This window comes from Heloderma suspectum, chromosome 2 (assembly GCF_057233095.1).
Source record: "Heloderma suspectum isolate Gila_16-S chromosome 2, 16-S_ref, whole genome shotgun sequence".
Classification (NCBI taxonomy): domain Eukaryota; kingdom Metazoa; phylum Chordata; class Lepidosauria; order Squamata; family Helodermatidae; genus Heloderma; species Heloderma suspectum.
The window spans coordinates 344,080,230-344,099,280 of NC_139459.1; the positions used below are offsets into that span (position 1 = coordinate 344,080,230).

The following is a 19,051-nucleotide window of genomic DNA, read 5'->3' on the forward strand; positions in this document are numbered from 1 at the left end:
TCCAGAGAGTTTTCTCTTCGCATTAGGTGGCCAAAATATTTGAGCTTCACCTTCAGTATCTGTCCTTCGAATGAGCACTCAGGGTTGATTTCCTTTAGTATGGACTGATTTGACCTCCTTGCAGTCCAGGGGACTCGTAAGAGTCTTCTCCAGCACCACAGTTCGAAAGCATCAATTCTTCGACGCTCAGCCTTCCTTATAGTCCAGCTCTCACAGCCATACGTTACTACTGGGAAAACCATAGCTTTGATTAGACGGACCTTTGTTGGCAAGGTGATGTCTCTGCTTCTTACTATGCTGTCTAGGTTTGCCATAGCTTTCCTCCCAAGGAGCAAGCGTCTTTTAATTTCATGGCTACAGTCACCATCTGCGGTGATCTTGGAGCCCAAGAAAGTAAAATCTGTCACTGCTTCCATTTCTTCCCCTTCTATATGCCAGGAAGTGATGGGGCCAGATGCCATGATCTATGAATAGCTAAATTTTTTTACAGCCATGGCTTCATTTGCTGTTTTATTTCAAATATTTCAGCCCACACAGACGTCTGCTGCAATTAACAGGTAAGAATACTATCAGCGTCCCCCACGCCCATGCACCCACCCACTGACCCAGACAGTATTAAAACTTACTGAAACCTTGAGATGGATGAAGCACCCTTGCAGCCCTGGGTTGAGAAGGTAGATTGAGGTCAGCATAGAAAATTTCATTTGCCATGCTGTGAGACGCAAATAAAGCCAAGAGATTATGTATGACAAGGGGCAGCTGGTTGCTACTAGTGAGTGCATATGAATCAAGCTGACCAACCATCAGCCAATGCTCACAGTCAGGAAGTGAGTCTGCATTGTGTCAGGAACATAGTTGAGTCTGTATAGTACACAGTGTAGTGGTTCAAAATGATATAGTCTTCAAAAGTGTGAAGCAGAGGTTTCTTCTATTGCAGAAAGTTGAAAAGGATAACAAGAACATGATTGTTCCCTTTTCTTCCTTATCAAAATTGATGCTAATCTTTAATACAAGATAGTCAATTATCAATAATAATAATAATAATAATAATAATAATAATAATAATAATAATGGATGCCTGCCTATCGATCTGTCTGTCAATGCCACAGCGCCAAGACTGTGAAAGCCTAGGGGCTGTCCTCAGGGGGGATTTGCTGCAAATTGGGAGCATTTTGAGGTTGTTGGTGGCAGATGTTGTGGTTTCTGGTGGAAAAGCTGGATTTTCTGAGATGACTTCTACTCCATTTTCTTTTCTAATTCGGGTTCTCTTAGCTTCTGGTGCTGTATGCCCCTTTCCTCCACATTTGCTTCAGCATGATAGCCCTGCTCAGGGGTGTGTCTTTCACCTGGCCATGACCTCACTGAGGCTTTCCAGCCTTCAGAATCGCCTTGTACTCCTATTTTGCAAGTAATTAGCCTCTGTGATGATGCACTTTGCTGATATTTGCATTACTTCACTTCTCCATTGTGTTAAATTGTGTGTCCGATATTGTGTAAAGTTGCATCTTTGATGTTATGTGAAGTCGCTTCTCCAGTCTGACGAGGTCTCAGGAGCCTGTCCTTGCAAGCAGGGAGAAAGTGCACAGAGAAGGAGACAGGGGGCTGGGGGTGGAAGCAATAACTCCATTACAGTTTGCTGGAATGGGGCAAAATTGGTGGGGGGATGCTCTCAAGAGGAGCCTTCAGATGTTGCAGTGGAGAATCGGGGATTTTTTTTCTTCAGGCAAAAGTGTGCACATTGGGAAAATGGGATGGGAACAATAACTCCATGATAGTTTGCTGAAATGGGGCAAAATTTGGGTGGTGGGCTTCTGTCATAGGGACCCTTGAGATGCTCTACTGGAGAATTGGGGATTTGGGTTATTCTTCATGCAAAAGGGGGGAGCATGGACAGGGGCGAGAAGCAAGCCTCTCTCATTGGTTGAGCAGCCCCTACCAGGTTGATGACATTCCGTTCTACTCCCCCCACCAAATCCAGAAGTATGTTCCTTTGAAGCTCTGTGTGACTCGTGAAAACCGGATTTTTAAGGTACAGTACACTTGGCTTGTGTATAATTCTATGAGCGCAGTATTGCGGTTGCCATTTCTCCCCCCAAACATGGCAATCACAGTGGAGGCATACGGGGCCCAGGTAAGTCTCAGGCAGCTTGGCAATTGGGGGGGGGGGCTCTCAAGCGGGTGTAGGGGCTTGGCGGGAGCAGATTGGGGTGTGTGGGCAGTCTGCTGGAATCCAGACTGCCCACACACCATCCCTAATAATGAATGTTTCAGCACACATGTACACACATACACATAGACCTGGTTTGCACGTGACAACTAACTAAAGGTTACACAGCCCACAGTTAACTGTGGTTGTGCTGGAGTGTGCAAGTGTGCTGCCTCCCACATGCTTGTCGCTTCTGATATACGTCCAGCTTTGTAGACAACCCAGGACTGCCCCAATTCTGGGTTGTTGTTGTGATGTGTGAACCCTGAACTCTAGCTTGTTTAGAGTTAATCCACATGTCCCAGCCCACATGTCATGCTGCAATTCCTGGGTTGTTTAACACACACATTGCCAGGGATGAGCAAAGCGATGAGTGTGTGCTCATCACTTCTTCCAATCCACCATGTTCTTGGGTTGTTATCATGACGTGTGAAGTCGGAAAGTCTGTCTTGTTTATGGATTAAACAACCCAGACTTAACCCAGCAACAAACTATGGGAAATTGTTGGATTAACTCTGGGTTGTTTAACTCATAAACAACCCAGAGTTTCCAGGTTTGCATATCAATTGAAAGTGAAAATGATGAGCACTTGTCACTTCACTGACCCCCAAAATTCCTAGGTTAAACAATCCAGGCATTGCAGCGTGATGTGTGATCTGAGTTGGAATTTTAATCCAACAACAAACCATGGATTAAAACTCTGGGTTGGTTAACCCTAAACAACCCAGAGTGCTGAGTGCACATCATACAAGAATCCAGGAATGGGGTGTTCCTGGGTTGTTTACAAAGCCAGATGTAAAGTAGAAGTGACAGATGCATGGGAGGCAGCACACTCGCTTAGCCCATTCCTGGGATGTTTAGCAAAGTGAAAGCAGGCGAACAGGCAGGAGCCAATGTGCTTGCTTGCTCCTGCATGCTCACAAACAACCCAAATTTTGTTAACCATGGGTTGTTTGAGCGTGTGAAACAGGTCACAGTATAGCAGTATTTAAATGGCTATACCTTTTAACTTTGATCTTTGCAAGTTAATCAACAAAAGTGCTAATCATTTTTTAAAGAAAGAGAGGATTGTTGCAAGGTGATTTCCTTTAATCCAGCAAACTCAATTCTTGAGTCAGTTCTAAACCATGTCATTGCTAAGGACATGGTTTAGAAAATGGAAACGAAGATGGAACAGAACGGAACAGTGACAAGAGAGTGAAGCAATATGGGCAATCAGTGCTAATAAAACTGGGAGATTTCTGCTTAAAAAGGTAAAGTTTCATTGTAAAAGCAGCAATGTATATCCAGAGTAGATCTGAATGAAGGCAAGAGCAACATCAAAAATGCCTGGATTACTACATGGCACCAGACATGGTATTTTTTCCTCATTTTTTCTCCTGGCATGAACTAACCCATACACTACATTCAGCATCTAAGCCCCTCCTCCAAGGGCGTATTGGAGGGTAGCAAGAAGGGACAGGGCCTTCTCAGCCAGCTGCTATGGTCTGAAAGCAATTCACCCATCATCTATCTCAGAAGCTAAGCAAGGTCAGCCTGGTTAGTACTTGGATGGGAGACCGCCTGGGAATCAGGCTTCCTGAACTTGAGCAGGGGGTTGGACTTGATGGTCTTGTAGGCCCCTTCCAAACCTATGATTCCTTGACAATGCCTGCCTGGTGCCAACGTTGTTATCTTTTCAGGGCCAAGTTAAAACTGCCCTCTTCTCTCAAGCGTATGGCAGTATATAGTGAGCTTTTAACCACGTTCTGGATTGTCCTTGGTTGAGTGTTTAAAAAATAGTTCTTAGATATATGTTGTCTGTTATGTGTGCTATCTGTTTATATGTAAATGATTTTGTATTTGTAATGGTTTTTATTTTTTGTGAACCACTCAAAGAGCGTTAGCTATGGGGCAATATAGAAATATAGTAAATGAAATGAAAATGAAATTAAATGAAAGAAGCAGTAAATCCATGAAGATGTAGAAGGACACCACCATTATCATAGGATGGCCTTCCCCTACCTGGTGCCCTCCAGATGTGTTGGACTACAACTCATATCATCCCTAGTCATCATGACTGGGGATGATGGAACTTGTAGTCCAACACATCTGGAGGGTGCCAGTTGGGGAAGGTTCACCCGGGCTTTACCTGTGTGTGGGGGGGAGGGAAGTGATAAAGTGAGCACACCTGGAAGTGTAGACAGGGTGGTTCTTTAATACTGAATTAATGTTTAGTTTGTGTCAGAGTTATTAACCTTGTGAAACAAAATTCTGGGACGTGCCCATTAAAATAATGGATGAAATTAAAATGTGCTGGTACAGTGTAGTGGTGAAGGATGTGTCAGGAAGTCCAAAGTCCACATTTCAACTCAGCTATGAACTCAGTAGGAGGCCTTAGGCGTGCTGCTATCTCACTGACTGGGTTCTCATGTCATAATAAGCCATGGTGGTATATTTTTCTGAATTAGCCATTATGGTTTATTGTGTCATCTGTGAGTGGTTTTCCCCAACCACGGTAGCTTATTTAGCCAGAATAAGCCACCCTCATAAGTCATGGTCTGCAGTGAGGTTTATTTAAACCATCATGGCTTATTGTGTCATCTGGGACTCCACAGTGGCTTAAAGATCACCTAAGAGTTGCTTGGCAAAAGTGGTCAAAACCACTGCCTCCACTCTGCTCCAGCCAGCAGATCTCTGTTTCTGAGATCCGCCTAGTAACAGATTGCACTCCCCACCCATCTCCGCCCTCACCCCTCCCTAGGCGGTGCACTCTGCAAACTGTTGAAGTGTCAGACCCACACATTTCCCATGAAGAAGCATAGCTGCGCAGGGTTTAAGTTCTGCCTCAGATGCCTCCCCACAATGGGAACTTGTGTGTAAGATTTTGTCCTCTTCCTGCAAACTTCCAGTGGTTTAGAGTCGCCACCCCCTTTTTGGTGCAAAGGTGTTTTTGCTTGTGGAGGCATAGCAGCGCAGGGTTTTCATTGTGCATTGGATACATCCCCACGAAAGGCACCTGTGCATGAAATTTGGCTCCAGTGCTGCAAACTTCCAAGAGTTTAGAGCTGACACCCCCTTTTTGGTGCAGGCAGGCAGGGGGAAAACACAGATTGCCAACTGCTTAACAGAAAAACAGCCTGGCCTGCTGTTATGCACCAAAGAGCAGCATGGCATGAACCCCCTAATCAGAGTTGCTACACACTGAGAGAAGATTCAAGTTCTATGAAAATTCAAGCTCTGCAGACTGCTGCAGCAGTGCGAGGAGAGGCGGGGATGCAGGCAGGCAGGGCGGAAGGCAAAAGCATGGAAATCCGGATGGGGACTGGGGCCATCGGGAGCCGTGCAGCACGGCTTGGTTGGGGTGATGGCGGTGGGGGTGCTGGGAAGCGGGTGAGGATTGACGCCGGGGTGAAATCGGCAGCGACGAGGCAGAGACAGAAGGAGGTGCTCAGCTGGCCAATCAGAGAGGAATGTGATGTAGCTGTGGTGTGAAGATTGGCGGGGAATGGTTTCCAATGCAAAGGAAGCTGGGGTACCATCTCGGCCGAGCAGGAGAACTGTCGAGGGAGGAGGAGCACGGGTAGCAAAAATAAGCTACACACAGCAGCTTATTTGTCCGATCATGTGGGGGATAACAGTAGCTTTTTCTCAAAATAAGCTACTGTGAATAGCTTACAAACCATCATGGCTTAAAGTGACATGCAAACCTGCCCACTGTCTCAGCACAGCTCACTTGTAATATGGAGATAATAGCAGTGGCCTACCTTACAGGGCTGGTCTAACAGTTACTGAAAATAATGTATGTGAAATTCTTTGAACACTTTTATCACAGCAAACATAATAGTAATGTTTAGCATTTATACAGATAAATGCCAGGCATTATTATTATGTTGGCTGAGATCATTTATTGAAGCATTAGTAAAAGCAGCTTGCACAAGGCAAGCATAGATATACATACCTGGCTGCCAGAGAAAGCTAAGAATTGCTAATATATGTGACGGGACAACTCTCCTCCCCTGCATTCTATTATTAATTGAACTGAAGTGTATGAATTAATTAAATGTATATACTGCCTTTAGATGCCATTTTCCTGCCAAAAAAAACTTGTCCTGCTGCTATCCCCCCATCCATCCTGGAGATGCTATTGTCAGCAAACAGCACCTTTACTGTTTACTGTAAAGTAGCAGCTTGGGGGAGTGTGGTTTTCACTTGGAAAATGGGGCAGAGGAAAAAGGGTTATTCCCCTCTCCCCGACCCCCATTGCAGTCTCAGACCAGATCAGAGGCCTGTGTGGCTGCTTTTTTGTCAAAAACCTAAGTGGCTAGCGCAAAGCAGCACACATTTTGAAAAACATGCTTAATGTAATGTATAGTTTGACCCTAAGTTATCTTGTTGTGCTTCCTTTGGCCTTTTCTAAACCTACTACTGATCCTGTTCCTTGTGAGAGGACTTTGAATTCTAGAATTATAAGAGAGAGAGAGAGAGAGAGAGAGAGGGAGAGAGGGGGAGATCTGTCTCTATCCATGCCTTCCATGCTATGCTGTCATCAGCTCCTGCTCAAAACCCACACGCCCCATGCTCAGATCCCCTGAATCGAGAGAAGGCTCGAGAGAAGGCTGAAGGTAATGCTCAACAATGGTTTATTCTTTAACAAATACAAGTGAGTTGACTTGGCTGGACTAAGACATTTTGCTGCTTGAGGCAAAGGACAAAATGGTGCCCCTCCCCACATTCCTCCTACAGAATCGAACTGGACTCTGCTGGTTAACAAGATAGTATCCTCAACCACAACTGAGGCAGCTCACTCAGTGGGCCCAGGACAGGCCATGGGGCAGATTCAGTGCTTCCCATGGTTGTGGGTCCCAGGATCTGCCATCTGAGCCAGTTGCCTCACTCTGCCTAACGGAAGGGCTACCATAGAGTTCAGGGTTACCATGTTTATATGTGAGGATAAACTATTTGTCCTATTTGTTTCAGCTAAAGGGAGTTGAAAAGATAGCCCAGATCAGATGCCAGCTGAGCCCTCTGCCTACCTGGATGCCTGGATCACTGCCCCTTCTTCAGGGAGAACCATTTGTGATTATATTCTTATATTTATTTGTTTATGTTTTAAAGTTTTCTGTTCGGCTCCCCACTTCAATGGGGTCCACAACCGACTTACAACAAAGTATTATATATTTACGAGATGTTTCTCATAATGATGGCAGGGCTGTTGTATCCTGCAGGGACTCTATGCTCGCAGACACGTATTGCACCCCACCCCAGTCAAAGCCATGTTAATACATGCTGGGACATCCAGTAACCCAGGGTCTGCAGGAAGCCCAGGGAGACAGATGGAGGGGGCCCCTCACTCCATCACTGCTCCCATGTGTAGCTCTTTACTTTTCCCTATACCAGAATGGCAACCATTCACTTATTTGGGAGAAGGTAAAGGCGTCTAGCTGGCAAAAACATTGCAGGGGAGAAGGGCTAGACCTACCCCCTGCTTGCCCCTGGTGATCAAACCTGCTTCTCTCTGAATAAGCCCACATTTCCTGGTCACCCTAAGCATGATGCAATATCAATTACCAGCTTTTACACATATAGAAGATAGCTATCTTTCAAAACCACAGTAACATATTCTCAGTTAAAACATTCTCTATATACACAACCACATGATCTCGGAGTAAGAGATCACTATCAGAGGTCAACAGGACAGGATAGATATCTTGATTTAAAGGTTCTTGTTTGTTGTTGTAGAACTGATCCTGACTTCTCTCTTTAACAAAATGTCTTCATCTGGCTGAACAGTTGGGCAACAGAACTATATGATGATGGTGATGTTTATGAATACATTTTCACAAAATACGAACCTAAATTAAAAGTTAATGCTGCACCGCCTCAAAGATGCAATAGCCTACTAGTAGAATGCATCTACTAGCACCTTCCCTAAGTTCTCACATATTCTGAAACATGACTCTCAATACCTGAAAAAATCACCCAATCTTAATTCAGAGAGAGGGAGAGGGACAGATGGGAACCCCAGAGGAGAAGATCGCTTGGTGATAATATAAAAGCTGTGTCCAAACAGAGCATTAAATTTTCCTCTACTTAAAAACATAAGTTCAAAGCCTGAATGCTATCATGTTAAAGCAGAAACCTAGGAAGACAGAATAAGCCTTACCTTGGATCCTCTTAGTTTGTGAATAATGAGTAGAAGTTTCCTTACTTGGCTGGGGGCTTAATGCCATATAACCTTCTTCATCTTCCATGGCCCAAAATGGTTCTCTCTCAGGAGACGCAAAAAACAATGCAGTTGACTACACTTTTGGTTACTTATCTTCAGCATAGGGCTTAGGGTTGCAAAGGAAGCAATGAGCACTCTTCCGGCATCTCAACTGTGAAACCACAGGTGAAGGTTTTAAAAGTGACCTTTTATAGATGGTAATCTGACGCCGTATAGCAGGCAAGAAAAGCAGCAGACGACCTCCCTAATCTAGCAGCTTCCTTGGCCACCAGATTTCAAATATAGACACAGTCGTCTGCCCTGATCATTCCGATGGAGGGAGCTAAATGGTGTGAATAGCATACCTGGTCCTCTGTGCCTTGAAATATATGGGGCAGCTCCTGCATGCATGAGCCCCTTGTGCATTCATTCATACATTCATTCCATTTCTATACTGCCCAATAGCCAAAGCTCTCTGGGAGGTTTACAAACATTAAAACCAAAAAGTGCAGGATAAACCAATATAAAATATGAAAACATTAAAATCACAATATAACAATACAACCAGAATAAAACCTAGCAGCAATGCAGATATTTAAAATCCAGATTTAAAACACCAAAGCGAAAAGACTAGGAAGCTAAAATGCTAAAATACTGGGACAATAAAAAGGTCTTCACTCTTCACCTGGCACTGGAAGGAATACAACGTAAGTGCCAGGCAAACCTCTCTAAGGAGCTCATTCCACAGCTGGGGTGTATCACAGAACATATGAACCTGTGGTTCAAGGGATGTGTACAACCTCCAGTTTGCTCTTTGAAAGGGTTGTGGACTTCCTTTTCTAATGTTTTGAAAATCTTGGCTTTAATTTGTCTTTGAAGGCAGATTCTAGTCCTCATGACTACAGATTACAGCTAGGACTAAAAACTGAAGTGTGACTTCAAACGTTTCATAAACCAAGCAGTCAACCACCACCTAAACCATGGTAATGTCTGACTTTGGCCTGGTTCAGATGTAACGATCTGATAAACCATGGCTTATTGACCTGAGATATCTACATATGAACAAGGATCAATTTAATAATTTCTAAGGACATCTCCTGATCTCCAGATGCTTACTAATTGCTTTGAATACTAATAGTCTGAACAAGGTGTGGTAATTTTCAGATAAGACCAATCATGCTAATAGGCAATGTTAAGCTCTGGACAATGGTCTTATGGGAGAGGCCTGCTGTATATGGGAATGTGTATTACTTCACTTACTTCAACATGTGGTAAGACAGCCACAAGGCAGCATATTTGGACTCTCTGGCACATCCTGCTGAGTGAGGGCCCTGGACTTCTGCCCCTGATGGCACCACTGGATAAGAGAAACCATATCAGCAATATTTTATGATATTAGTCATATACTGGAAAGAAGGTTTTGCAATCCATTGTGAATCTTAGGTCCCCTGAAAAGCTGTAGGTGAAACCTACACCTTGACCAAAGAAAACCATCAAAATTATATATGTCTGTCCATCAAAAACCACACATCGCCTAGTCCAGGGGTGAGCAACATCTGGTCCTCCAGATATATTACCCTACAACTCCCATCATCCCTCACCATTAGCTATGCTGGCTGTCACTGATGGGAGTTGTAGACCAAAACATCTGGAGAGCCACAAGTTGCTCAGTCCCGCCTTACTCGTTTCTGGCCATTGTCTTGCTTATACACTCAAAATGTAAACTCGTTACTTGAGGATTGTTAGTCCAGGACTGCTGTCCTGAAGTGTCAACTCCTGTCTACGTGAACAAGAAATTCCAGGGTGTTTCAGCCACACAACATTATGTATTTATTTATACATTTATGAATCTCCTTTTGGCCTGAATAGGGCCCCAAGGTGACTTACAATAAAACTTAATTTTTAAAGAAGTCAAGAAAAAACCAAGTTAAAAACTTTGAAACATCACCCAGAGCAAGAGAGAACCTTGAAAACAGAGTGCTGTTGGCTACCAGGCAACTGTGTTTCTCTACAAAAGAGTGAACTCCTCACAGTAATAGTAATCTTGCTACTCTTTATTCAGCTTGCTACTCTTGCCACTCAGCCTTCAATATTCAACCTTCCCCAACCTGGTGCCCTCCCCAAATGTGTTGACTACAACTGCCATCATCCCCAGCCAGAAGTCAATGATGTGCTGGCTGGGAGTGACGGGACATATGATTATCCAGTCCGTCATATCTGGAGAGGGCACAAGGTTGGAGGAGGCTGGTTTATCTAATTAATTCTGGGGTAAAAGAATTTCAGAGCGTTCTGCTGATTCTTTCAGATTCAATCCACTTCAACTTCTGATTCATCTTGTGATTATGATATGACTCCAGGGACAGTTATAAAATATTTCTTCAATGGGTCCTACATGGCATATATCTGGACCTTGAGGTCTGCGATGCCAGGCAGAGGAGGGCAAAGGCATTTCTGTGTCGATGGAGACAGAGTTCCTCTTTTCTTGGGACCATGAAGTACAAGCAGATACTGTTCCTTACCATCTCCCATGCCACAGCGTTCCGTCCACGGAAAGTGTGGAGGTGGTGGTGCTTTCCCAAGAGTCGAGAGGTGTGGGAGAACTTTGTCCTTAAAGAGCGGGGTGACAAGCAGTGGATCTCGCATTTCCGGATGTCCTGTGGGACTTTGTTCCAGATTGCGGACCACCTGCGGCCAATATTGGAGCGAGAAAGCACCAACATGCGGGAACCCATCCCAGTCGTCAAAAGGGTGGTGCTCTGCATTTGGTACCTAGCCAACGTGTCTGTCTACCGCACAGTGGCAGAGCAGTTTGGGGTTGGCAGAACAACCACTGCTGTGATTGTGGTGGAAGTCTGCCTTGCCATGGAGCATGTGCAACTTCATCGGACAGTAAAACTCAGTGACATGCCCACAGTGCCAATTTCTCTTTGTCTTGTGCCATTCAAATGCCCTCTGTGTTCATTGCGGTTCCTGTTTCCTTAGATCAGCTGTCTCTACTACCCTGTTTCAGTAATTCTGGACCTACTGCTCACTGCCACGGTGGTCATTCCGATGGGAGAGTGTAGCCAATGCTTACTTTGTTTGGGCAGTGCAGAATGGAACATGGCCACACGCAACTCATTTCTTACTGAGACACATCTATGTGCATTACAGTGGAGCAGGAGAACACAGAACCGCTTTTGAAAAGCGGTATGAACTGCGGTTGGACGCAGCAGAACTCTATATCCTTCTCATTCCTTTGCTTTTACTTGACTATACTTTCCAAGAGTCCAACACTGCTTTCCTTTCATCTCCACTCGGTGCAGCCAATATTTGAGCTGCAACTGTGTTTGTCAATGTTATGGCATACATATCCAGCTGAAACCCAGTGGATTCAGTCCTACCCTATACCATCCTTCCCACCCAACCTATGAGTGCTGTGGCGAGCTGTATAACCACATTCACCAGCATCATCTCTTTCGGGTGATGGCGGGTTTTGGGAGACTTGGATTCGGGCATTGCATAGGCGCTGTGGATGGGATGCATCTTGCCACTGTTTTGCCACCTAGGCAGGGGGACGACTTCATCAACAGGAAGAGATACTACTCCATGCTGCTCCAGGGAGCCACTGATCACACTGGACGTTGAGGTGGGCTGGAGCGGAAAGAACCACGATGCCTATGTCTTCCGTAACTCAGCACTGTGCAAGACCATGGGCACTGAAGCACCTGGAAACCCAACTATTACAGTAAACGGAGTGCAGGTGCCACCATTAATAGTTGCAGAGGGGGCATACTCGATCCGTAAGTGGCTCATGAAGCCTTATGGGGGGAACCTGGATTGCCACAAGGTGCACTTCAACTGCTCCCTCAGCAGGGCACGTGATGGTGTGGAGTGCGCCTTTGGCCCCCTGAAAAGTCATTGGCGCTGCTTGACAGTGCAGCTCGAGATTGCGGCGGAGGATGTCATATCTCTAATTACGGCTTGTGTAATACTACACAACATCTGCGACAGCAAGGGCCATGCAGTCACTGAGGCCGTGGAGCCAACTGCACCTATAGAACTAGCTACACTTGGGGCACAGAGCGTGAATGAGGACCAGAGACATAAAGAAGAAGGGGAGAAGGTGCGAGACGTAGTCTCTGATCTGCTGTGGTCTTCCCGCAGGCGTGTCCAAGCAGGCATGTCTAAGCTGCTGTTCCCTGGATGACACATGGCAATATCCATGCACACTAAAAATAAAGCACCAGTCACTAAAACGAGGCTTGTCTGGTTTGCATCATTCTAAGTGCTGACCAAATGTGATGAGGGGGTGGGGAGGGTGAAACGACCTAGTCTTTCCGTGGGAGGAAGCCATCCATCGTAGGGAGAAGAGGCCCTGCTTAAATCCACCCCAGCTGTGCTATTAGACAATTAGGCCTCCCTGACAAGTCTGAATAAGGTCCATTAGTAGTTTTCACCAAAATGTGAAAGAAATATAGGCAATGCCATTCTGCAAATTGGAGTAAAAAGGGTAAATGTGTCAATTCAGCACTTTTTAACTTGCTGTACCTGTGGCAATTTTTTTTTATGAGTTTGGTTTGAAATTCTGGCCAGTTGTAGAACTCACTAGGTAGATCACAAATGCCAAGTTTCACGTTATTAGCTCAACTGGTATAATTTTTATAAGCAATAGGATTTTGAGGTGTATAATGGCAGAACCTTTTTTGTGTGACTCACCGTAACTAAGGGGGCAGTCCTGCACCCCTTTATTTAATATTTAAGACACTGTTCTAAATTATTTTTGTGTGTGCATCTAAGGTGTTCATGCTGCGGTACAAGAGCAAGGCTGATTGCTGGATTGGTCTCTCAAAGGACCCAGGCCACGATTGGAAATGGGCAGATGGGACAGAATTCAACAACATGTGAGTCCTTGTTCTTATTTTCAGGGCTCTGCAGTAGGGATTGCAAAGTGGAAACAGCTTGACAATTCACGGGTTTGGGGTGGATTGTGGGAAAAGGCCAAACTTCCTGATATTACCTTAAGGAGCTCTGTGCCCTGATACCTAAATGTGAAACAACAAACAGATTCTGTGGCTTCTGCATTACCCAGGAAAGAGGTAATTCAATAAGGTTAGAAGAGGCAGGAAGCAATGAGCACAGCTCCAGTGTTATCTGTCCACTTTCTTGCACCAGCAGATCCTCTGTCAGCAAATGTTTTTAAAGTTGCAATAGCTTAGAGCAGCCTTCCCCAACCTGGTGCCTTCCAGATATTTTGGCCTTCAACTCCCTTCATAGAATCATAGAATCATAGAATAGTAGGGTTGGAAGGGGCCTACAAGGCCATCGAGTCCAACCCCCTGCTCAATGCAGGAATCCAAGTCAGAGCATCCCTGACAAATGGCTGTCCAGCCTCGTCTTGAAGGCCTCCAGCGTGGGAGAGCCCACCACCTCCCCAGGTAATTGGTTCCATTGCCGTATTGCTCTGACACTCAGGAAGTTTTTCCTGATGTTCAGTCGGAATCTGGCTTCCTGTAACTTGAGCCCATTATTCCGTGTCCTGCACTCTGGGATGATCAAGAAGAGATCCTGGCCTTCTTCTCTGTGACAACCTTTCAAGTACTTGAAGAGTGCTATCATATCTCCCCTCAGTCTTCTCTTCTCAAGGCTAAACATGCCCAGTTCTTTCAGTCTCTCTTCATAGGGCTTTGTTTCCAGTCCCCTGATCATCTTTGTTGCCCTCCTTTGAACCCTCTCCAGCTTGTCTGCATCCTTCTTAAAGTGTGGTGCCCAGAACTGGACACAGTACTCCAGATGAGGCCTAACCAGTGCTGAGTAGAGGGGAACTAGTACTTCCCGGGATTTGGAAGCGATGCTTCTATGAATGCAGCCCAAAATAGCATTTGCCTTTTTTGCAGCCACATCACATTGTTGGCTCATATTCAGCTTGTGATCGACAACAATTCCAAGATCCTTCTCGCTCGTAGTGTGGTTGAGCCACGTATCCCCCATCTTGTAACTGTGCATTTGGTTTCTTTTTCCTAGGTGCAGAACTTGGCATTTGTCCCTATTAAATGCCATTCTGTTGTTTTCTGCCCAGCACTCCAGTCTATCCAGATCACTTTGAATTTTGTTTCTGTCTTCCAAAGTATTAGCTACCCCACCCAATTTTGTGTCATCTGCAAATGTGATCAGCATTCCCTGCACCTCCTCCTCCAAGTCATTAATAAAAATGTTGAAGAGCACTGGGCCCAGGACTGAGCCCTGCGGTACCCCACTCGTTACCTCTCCCCAGCTTGAGAAGGTCCCATTGATAAGCACTCTTTGAGTCCGATTCTGTAGCCAACTGTGTATCCACATGATCGTTGTTTCACACCCAACCACCATGGCCAACAGTAAAAAATGCTGGGGAAGGCTGGCTTGGAGAGTGATTCTACAAATGCAAGACATCCTTGCCTTGAGCGATGTACCGAGAGTTGGACTAAATCTGAATCTGTAACCAAAAGTGGTTTCAAAGGCTGTTGCCTTCAAGGAACCAGTACTGGACTCAAACCTAAAATCTCTTGGTTGCCTTTAACTGGAACCAAACCTTCTCAGAAAATGGCAACCAGTTAAAAATGAGTAGTTCAGTAAGGTGCACAGGAGACTCTTTTGAGAATGGTGGTGAGAATGGTTCTCCCTCTGCTACAACCCTGGTGGGAAAATCAAAATGGATTATATCTCTCAGGAAGTCCAGGAGCAGCCAGAGAGGTTTGCAGGGAGGTGATTGGTACTTTTCCTGTCTCCTGACCTTGACCCCAGATACAAACCCCTTCTCTTAGATGAGCACAAAGAGAGAAGCAATCTTACTAAAATGTGAACTGATCCTGAATTTTCTAAATACTGAGGGCCAGCTAGCCTGGTAAAGCTGTAAATGAGGTGGAGCAGCTGAGATGCACATACATCCTAATCTGCATGTGGCTGATTCCTGTGATCATTACACCTCTCTGTCAAGGTGGAAGGACTGTAGAAGTTTGGCATGCAGTCAAACACATATAGGTGGCACATTCTGAGCAACAAAAGGCAAGGAAGCATACAGCTGCAGCCATCAATAGATTCAGAATGAACTACTCCTTGAATTCTAAATTACAAAGTGAGTTATTTTTATTAATTTATGTTTTGGAGAAATCTCTGGTTAGTTTAGATGATACTCTCTTGAAGTACTCTCTGAAGAATTTGAGGATTCCAAGAAACAAGAGACAGTTGATTAAATCAAGCCACACACCTATCTGAGAATTCCTGGATTCTTCTATTGAATGGACCACCTCTTAGTAAAAGTGACCATGTGCTTCACAGCTGGAAGACAAATGAAAGATCATACATGACTCATATCATTTTGTTAACATGTTCATTGCTTATAGTGTTCAAATTGGCACAGAAGTGCATTCTTAGTGCATACTCTCACCTCAGTGGGCAAACAAGAGTTTTGGAGGATGCAGTTTTAGTGTGGGTGCAAATAACATGTATAAAAATATATAAGTTTCCTAAAGTCAGTGCTGTGATCTATGCTTACAGAAATGAGACTGCAAGCTCATGACGTTAATCTGCATGAAATATTTCTAAACCCATTCAGAGCAGTTGATTCAGAGTAGGTAAGTTGATTCAGGTGGTACAGCCTTTCCTGGACAATAGAATTTCAGGTGGCAGTAGAAGTATTGCATATTGTTTGTTTGTTTAACGAGGGAACATTTAAATATGGAATCTGTAGCCACCCACCCTGCCACCTCCACTTTGTGCTATCTGCAGCCTGAAATGGTACCATATAGAAAAACCCTTGCCATTTGAGTCTGCTGAATGTATTAACTGTCCTTATGGCTGCAATCCATTGAACACAGTAGGGCTTACTTTTGAGTAGACATGTATAGGATGGCACTTGAAGTTTCTGAAGTGGAGAGTTATGAAATACTGATGATTTTGAAATTGATTCCAGTTTCTAATGGTTCAGTTCCTTGGCTACAAAGTTTGAAATGCCTGCCCCTCCCCACAAAAGAGAGAATAGCTTGGCATGACTATCCCACCTTTGCTTCTTGTGTTGCAGGGTGGAGGTAAGAGGAGAAGGAGGAAACTGCATTTCTAAGCACTGACCCTGCCATCGCCTCTCGCTGTTACGCAGAAAGAAATTGGATTTGCAACCGCCCTGATGCATATAGAAAGAATAAGAGCTCTACAATAAGACAACGATAAGCAAAGAGACGTTATGGTACTAGTTTATTGTGCAGAAGGAACATTGGTCCTCCCTCACATAAGGAAAGGAGATCTCAGATCATAGCTACACAAAATAAGAAACCTCCAAACCTGAAGGCACAGATGCATGCAGCTTCCCTGCCCACTTTTCCATATCACAAAATGCTTTTGTAACTCCTGTCAGTTTCAGAATCAGTTTCCCATGACATATTAACTTTTTTTCAGGCATTCCCTCCATGCAATTGTGATCATGTGGAGGGGGAGACCTGCTGGCCCCACCCCCAACTCACCCACGTGCTTGGGGGTGGGTGCATCTGTAAAGGAAAGCCTGCTGTACCTGCCTACACTCTTCAGGTGATCTGGATCTTCATGTGCACTGTGGGCCTCCCGTTACAGACATTTCCGTCAATGCTGGGCCAGCAGGGGACACAGGACTGAGTCCAGCAGATGACAGGCATGACCCTACTGTCTCAACATGATCACGACTGTGTGAGGAAAATGCCTGAAAAGGGCACAGCGTTGACTGCTGTTTTAGAAAGTCCAAATGCAACACCCCTTTGGGCGTGCAGCACTACTTGCATGTGAATGAATGGATAAATTTTATTACATCCAATGGTTGCAACATGACAAAACAAAAATAAACAAAACCTATGATAAAAGTACAATACAATGAAAGTAATGAAAACGCATCAGTAATAACTGTTCAAAATCAGTAAAAGTCGTCACTTCTCATAAAGAGTAAAAAAAATGGCTCGATGTTTAGCTGCTACTTGCGTATGCTTTAGATTCTGGCTTGAGTATTTCTTTTTCAGAACTTAAACACTACAGTTCATTTTCATTCATTAGACAAATGTTCAGGGAAGGAGTAGACATATTTTCAGTAATAAACCTTCCATGGGGGATAATGTGAAGGTGCAGGACCAGTGATGGAGGGAAAGATTGATGCCTTCTGTCTCTCTAGACTCTTCCTTCATCCAACATCCTCTGTTGATCTTCTCTGGTAAGATGAGTTACTTTACAGCAGTGGTGGGGAACCTGTGGCCCTCCAGATATTGTTAGACACCAACTTCCATAAGCCCTAGCCAGCATGGACAGTGATCAGGGTTGATGGAAACTGTAGTACAAAAACATCTGGAGAGTCACAGGTTACCCAGCCCTGGTACAGAGTAGAGAAAGAGCAGAGATATATACTACTACTACTACTACAATGGTGATGACTAATAATAATTTTATAATAATAATAAAAAAATTAATATGGTGTTTTATTCTTTTTATCATAGAATGATAGAATAGTAGGGTTGGAAGGGGACTACAAGGCCGAGTCCAACCCCCTGCTCAATGCAGGAATCCAAGTCAGAGCATCCCTGACAAAATGCTTTTGATAACAAAATTATCTTTTATTGTTCACTGCGCCATGTAAATGTGGAACAGTATACAAATGCTGCAAATTACTAAATTAAGTAAATAATACTAAATTACAAAATTCTAATGAGAAGAGGTAGCTTAAAAGTGTGACCATCTGTAATCTTTTGTTACTCATACTTCAGCACTTCCTTATAACGCAGAGTACCAGCTCCCTTTGAATCACTACTGTTTGCTTGAATCACTGCTGTATGAAAACTATATTTCATTTTCATTCATTGGATGAATGTTAAGGGAAGCATTAGACATATTCAATGAGCTGAGAGATACTTCACAGCAGTGGTGGGGAACCTCTGGCCCTCCAGATGCTGTTGGACTCCAACTCTCATAAGCCCTAGCCAGCATGGACTGTGGTCAGGGATGATGGAAACTGTAGTGCAACAACTTCAGGAGAGTCACAAGGCTCCCCATCCCTGCTTTACAGAGTGGAGAAACAACAGATATATAACAACAACAACACCTTTTAATATGGTGTTTTATTATTTTTATCCTTTATTGTTCACTGCTCCAGAATCTGTATAGATGTGGAGTGGTATATAAATGTTGCAAATAAATAAAATAAAGAAATAATAGCGAATGAAAAAATCCTAATGGGAAAAGCTGGCTTAAAAGTGTGACCATATGATACTTCAGCGCTTCCTTAATAATGTAGAGTACCAACTCCCTTTGAATCACTACTGTATGCTTGCACCTAGTATTCCAAGAGTATATCATATCTTTAAAAACCTCGTACACTTCCCCGTTATTGGACAACAGGGAAGCAGACGTTGGGAGATAAATCAATCAAGCCTTTGAATATTTTTGTGCAAATCGTGTTACTGGGCTTCTCCACATCAGGTTTTTTATTCCACAACTTTACCAGGGCTTCTGCTTTCAGATTCTTGTGGGATTAAGATGGGCTCCTTCACACACTCTTCCTGGTTTTATCCAGAGGATTGGTTTATCTGCACGTTCTATATGTTTAATTATACCGCCACTAGATGGCGCCATCGTTATAGCACTGCTTCCTCTTTTTACATGGACAAGCCACTTCTTTTTATTAGCTCATTATTTGA

At 44.2% G+C, this 19,051-nt stretch overlaps 2 protein-coding genes across 2 annotated transcripts in view; one reads left to right on the forward strand and one right to left on the reverse strand.

The window, feature by feature from the left end:
• LOC146355308 (killer cell lectin-like receptor subfamily F member 1) overlaps positions 1-8,577 on the reverse strand; it is a 36,762-nt gene extending 28,185 nt beyond the window's left edge. Inside the window, exon 1 of the mRNA XM_084830437.1 lies at positions 8,352-8,577. Within this exon, the coding sequence (XP_084686563.1) occupies positions 8,352-8,439 (88 nt within the window). The 5' untranslated portion in view covers positions 8,440-8,577. The remainder of the gene's footprint in view (positions 1-8,351) is intronic.
• LOC146355307 (C-type lectin domain family 2 member E-like) overlaps positions 1-16,574 on the forward strand; it is a 55,849-nt gene extending 39,275 nt beyond the window's left edge. Inside the window, 3 exon segments of the mRNA XM_084829867.1 lie at positions 13,173-13,276; positions 16,429-16,458; positions 16,460-16,574. Of these exon segments, the coding sequence (XP_084685993.1) occupies positions 13,173-13,276; positions 16,429-16,458; positions 16,460-16,574 (249 nt within the window).
• The last annotated feature ends 2,477 nt before the right edge of the window (positions 16,575-19,051 follow it).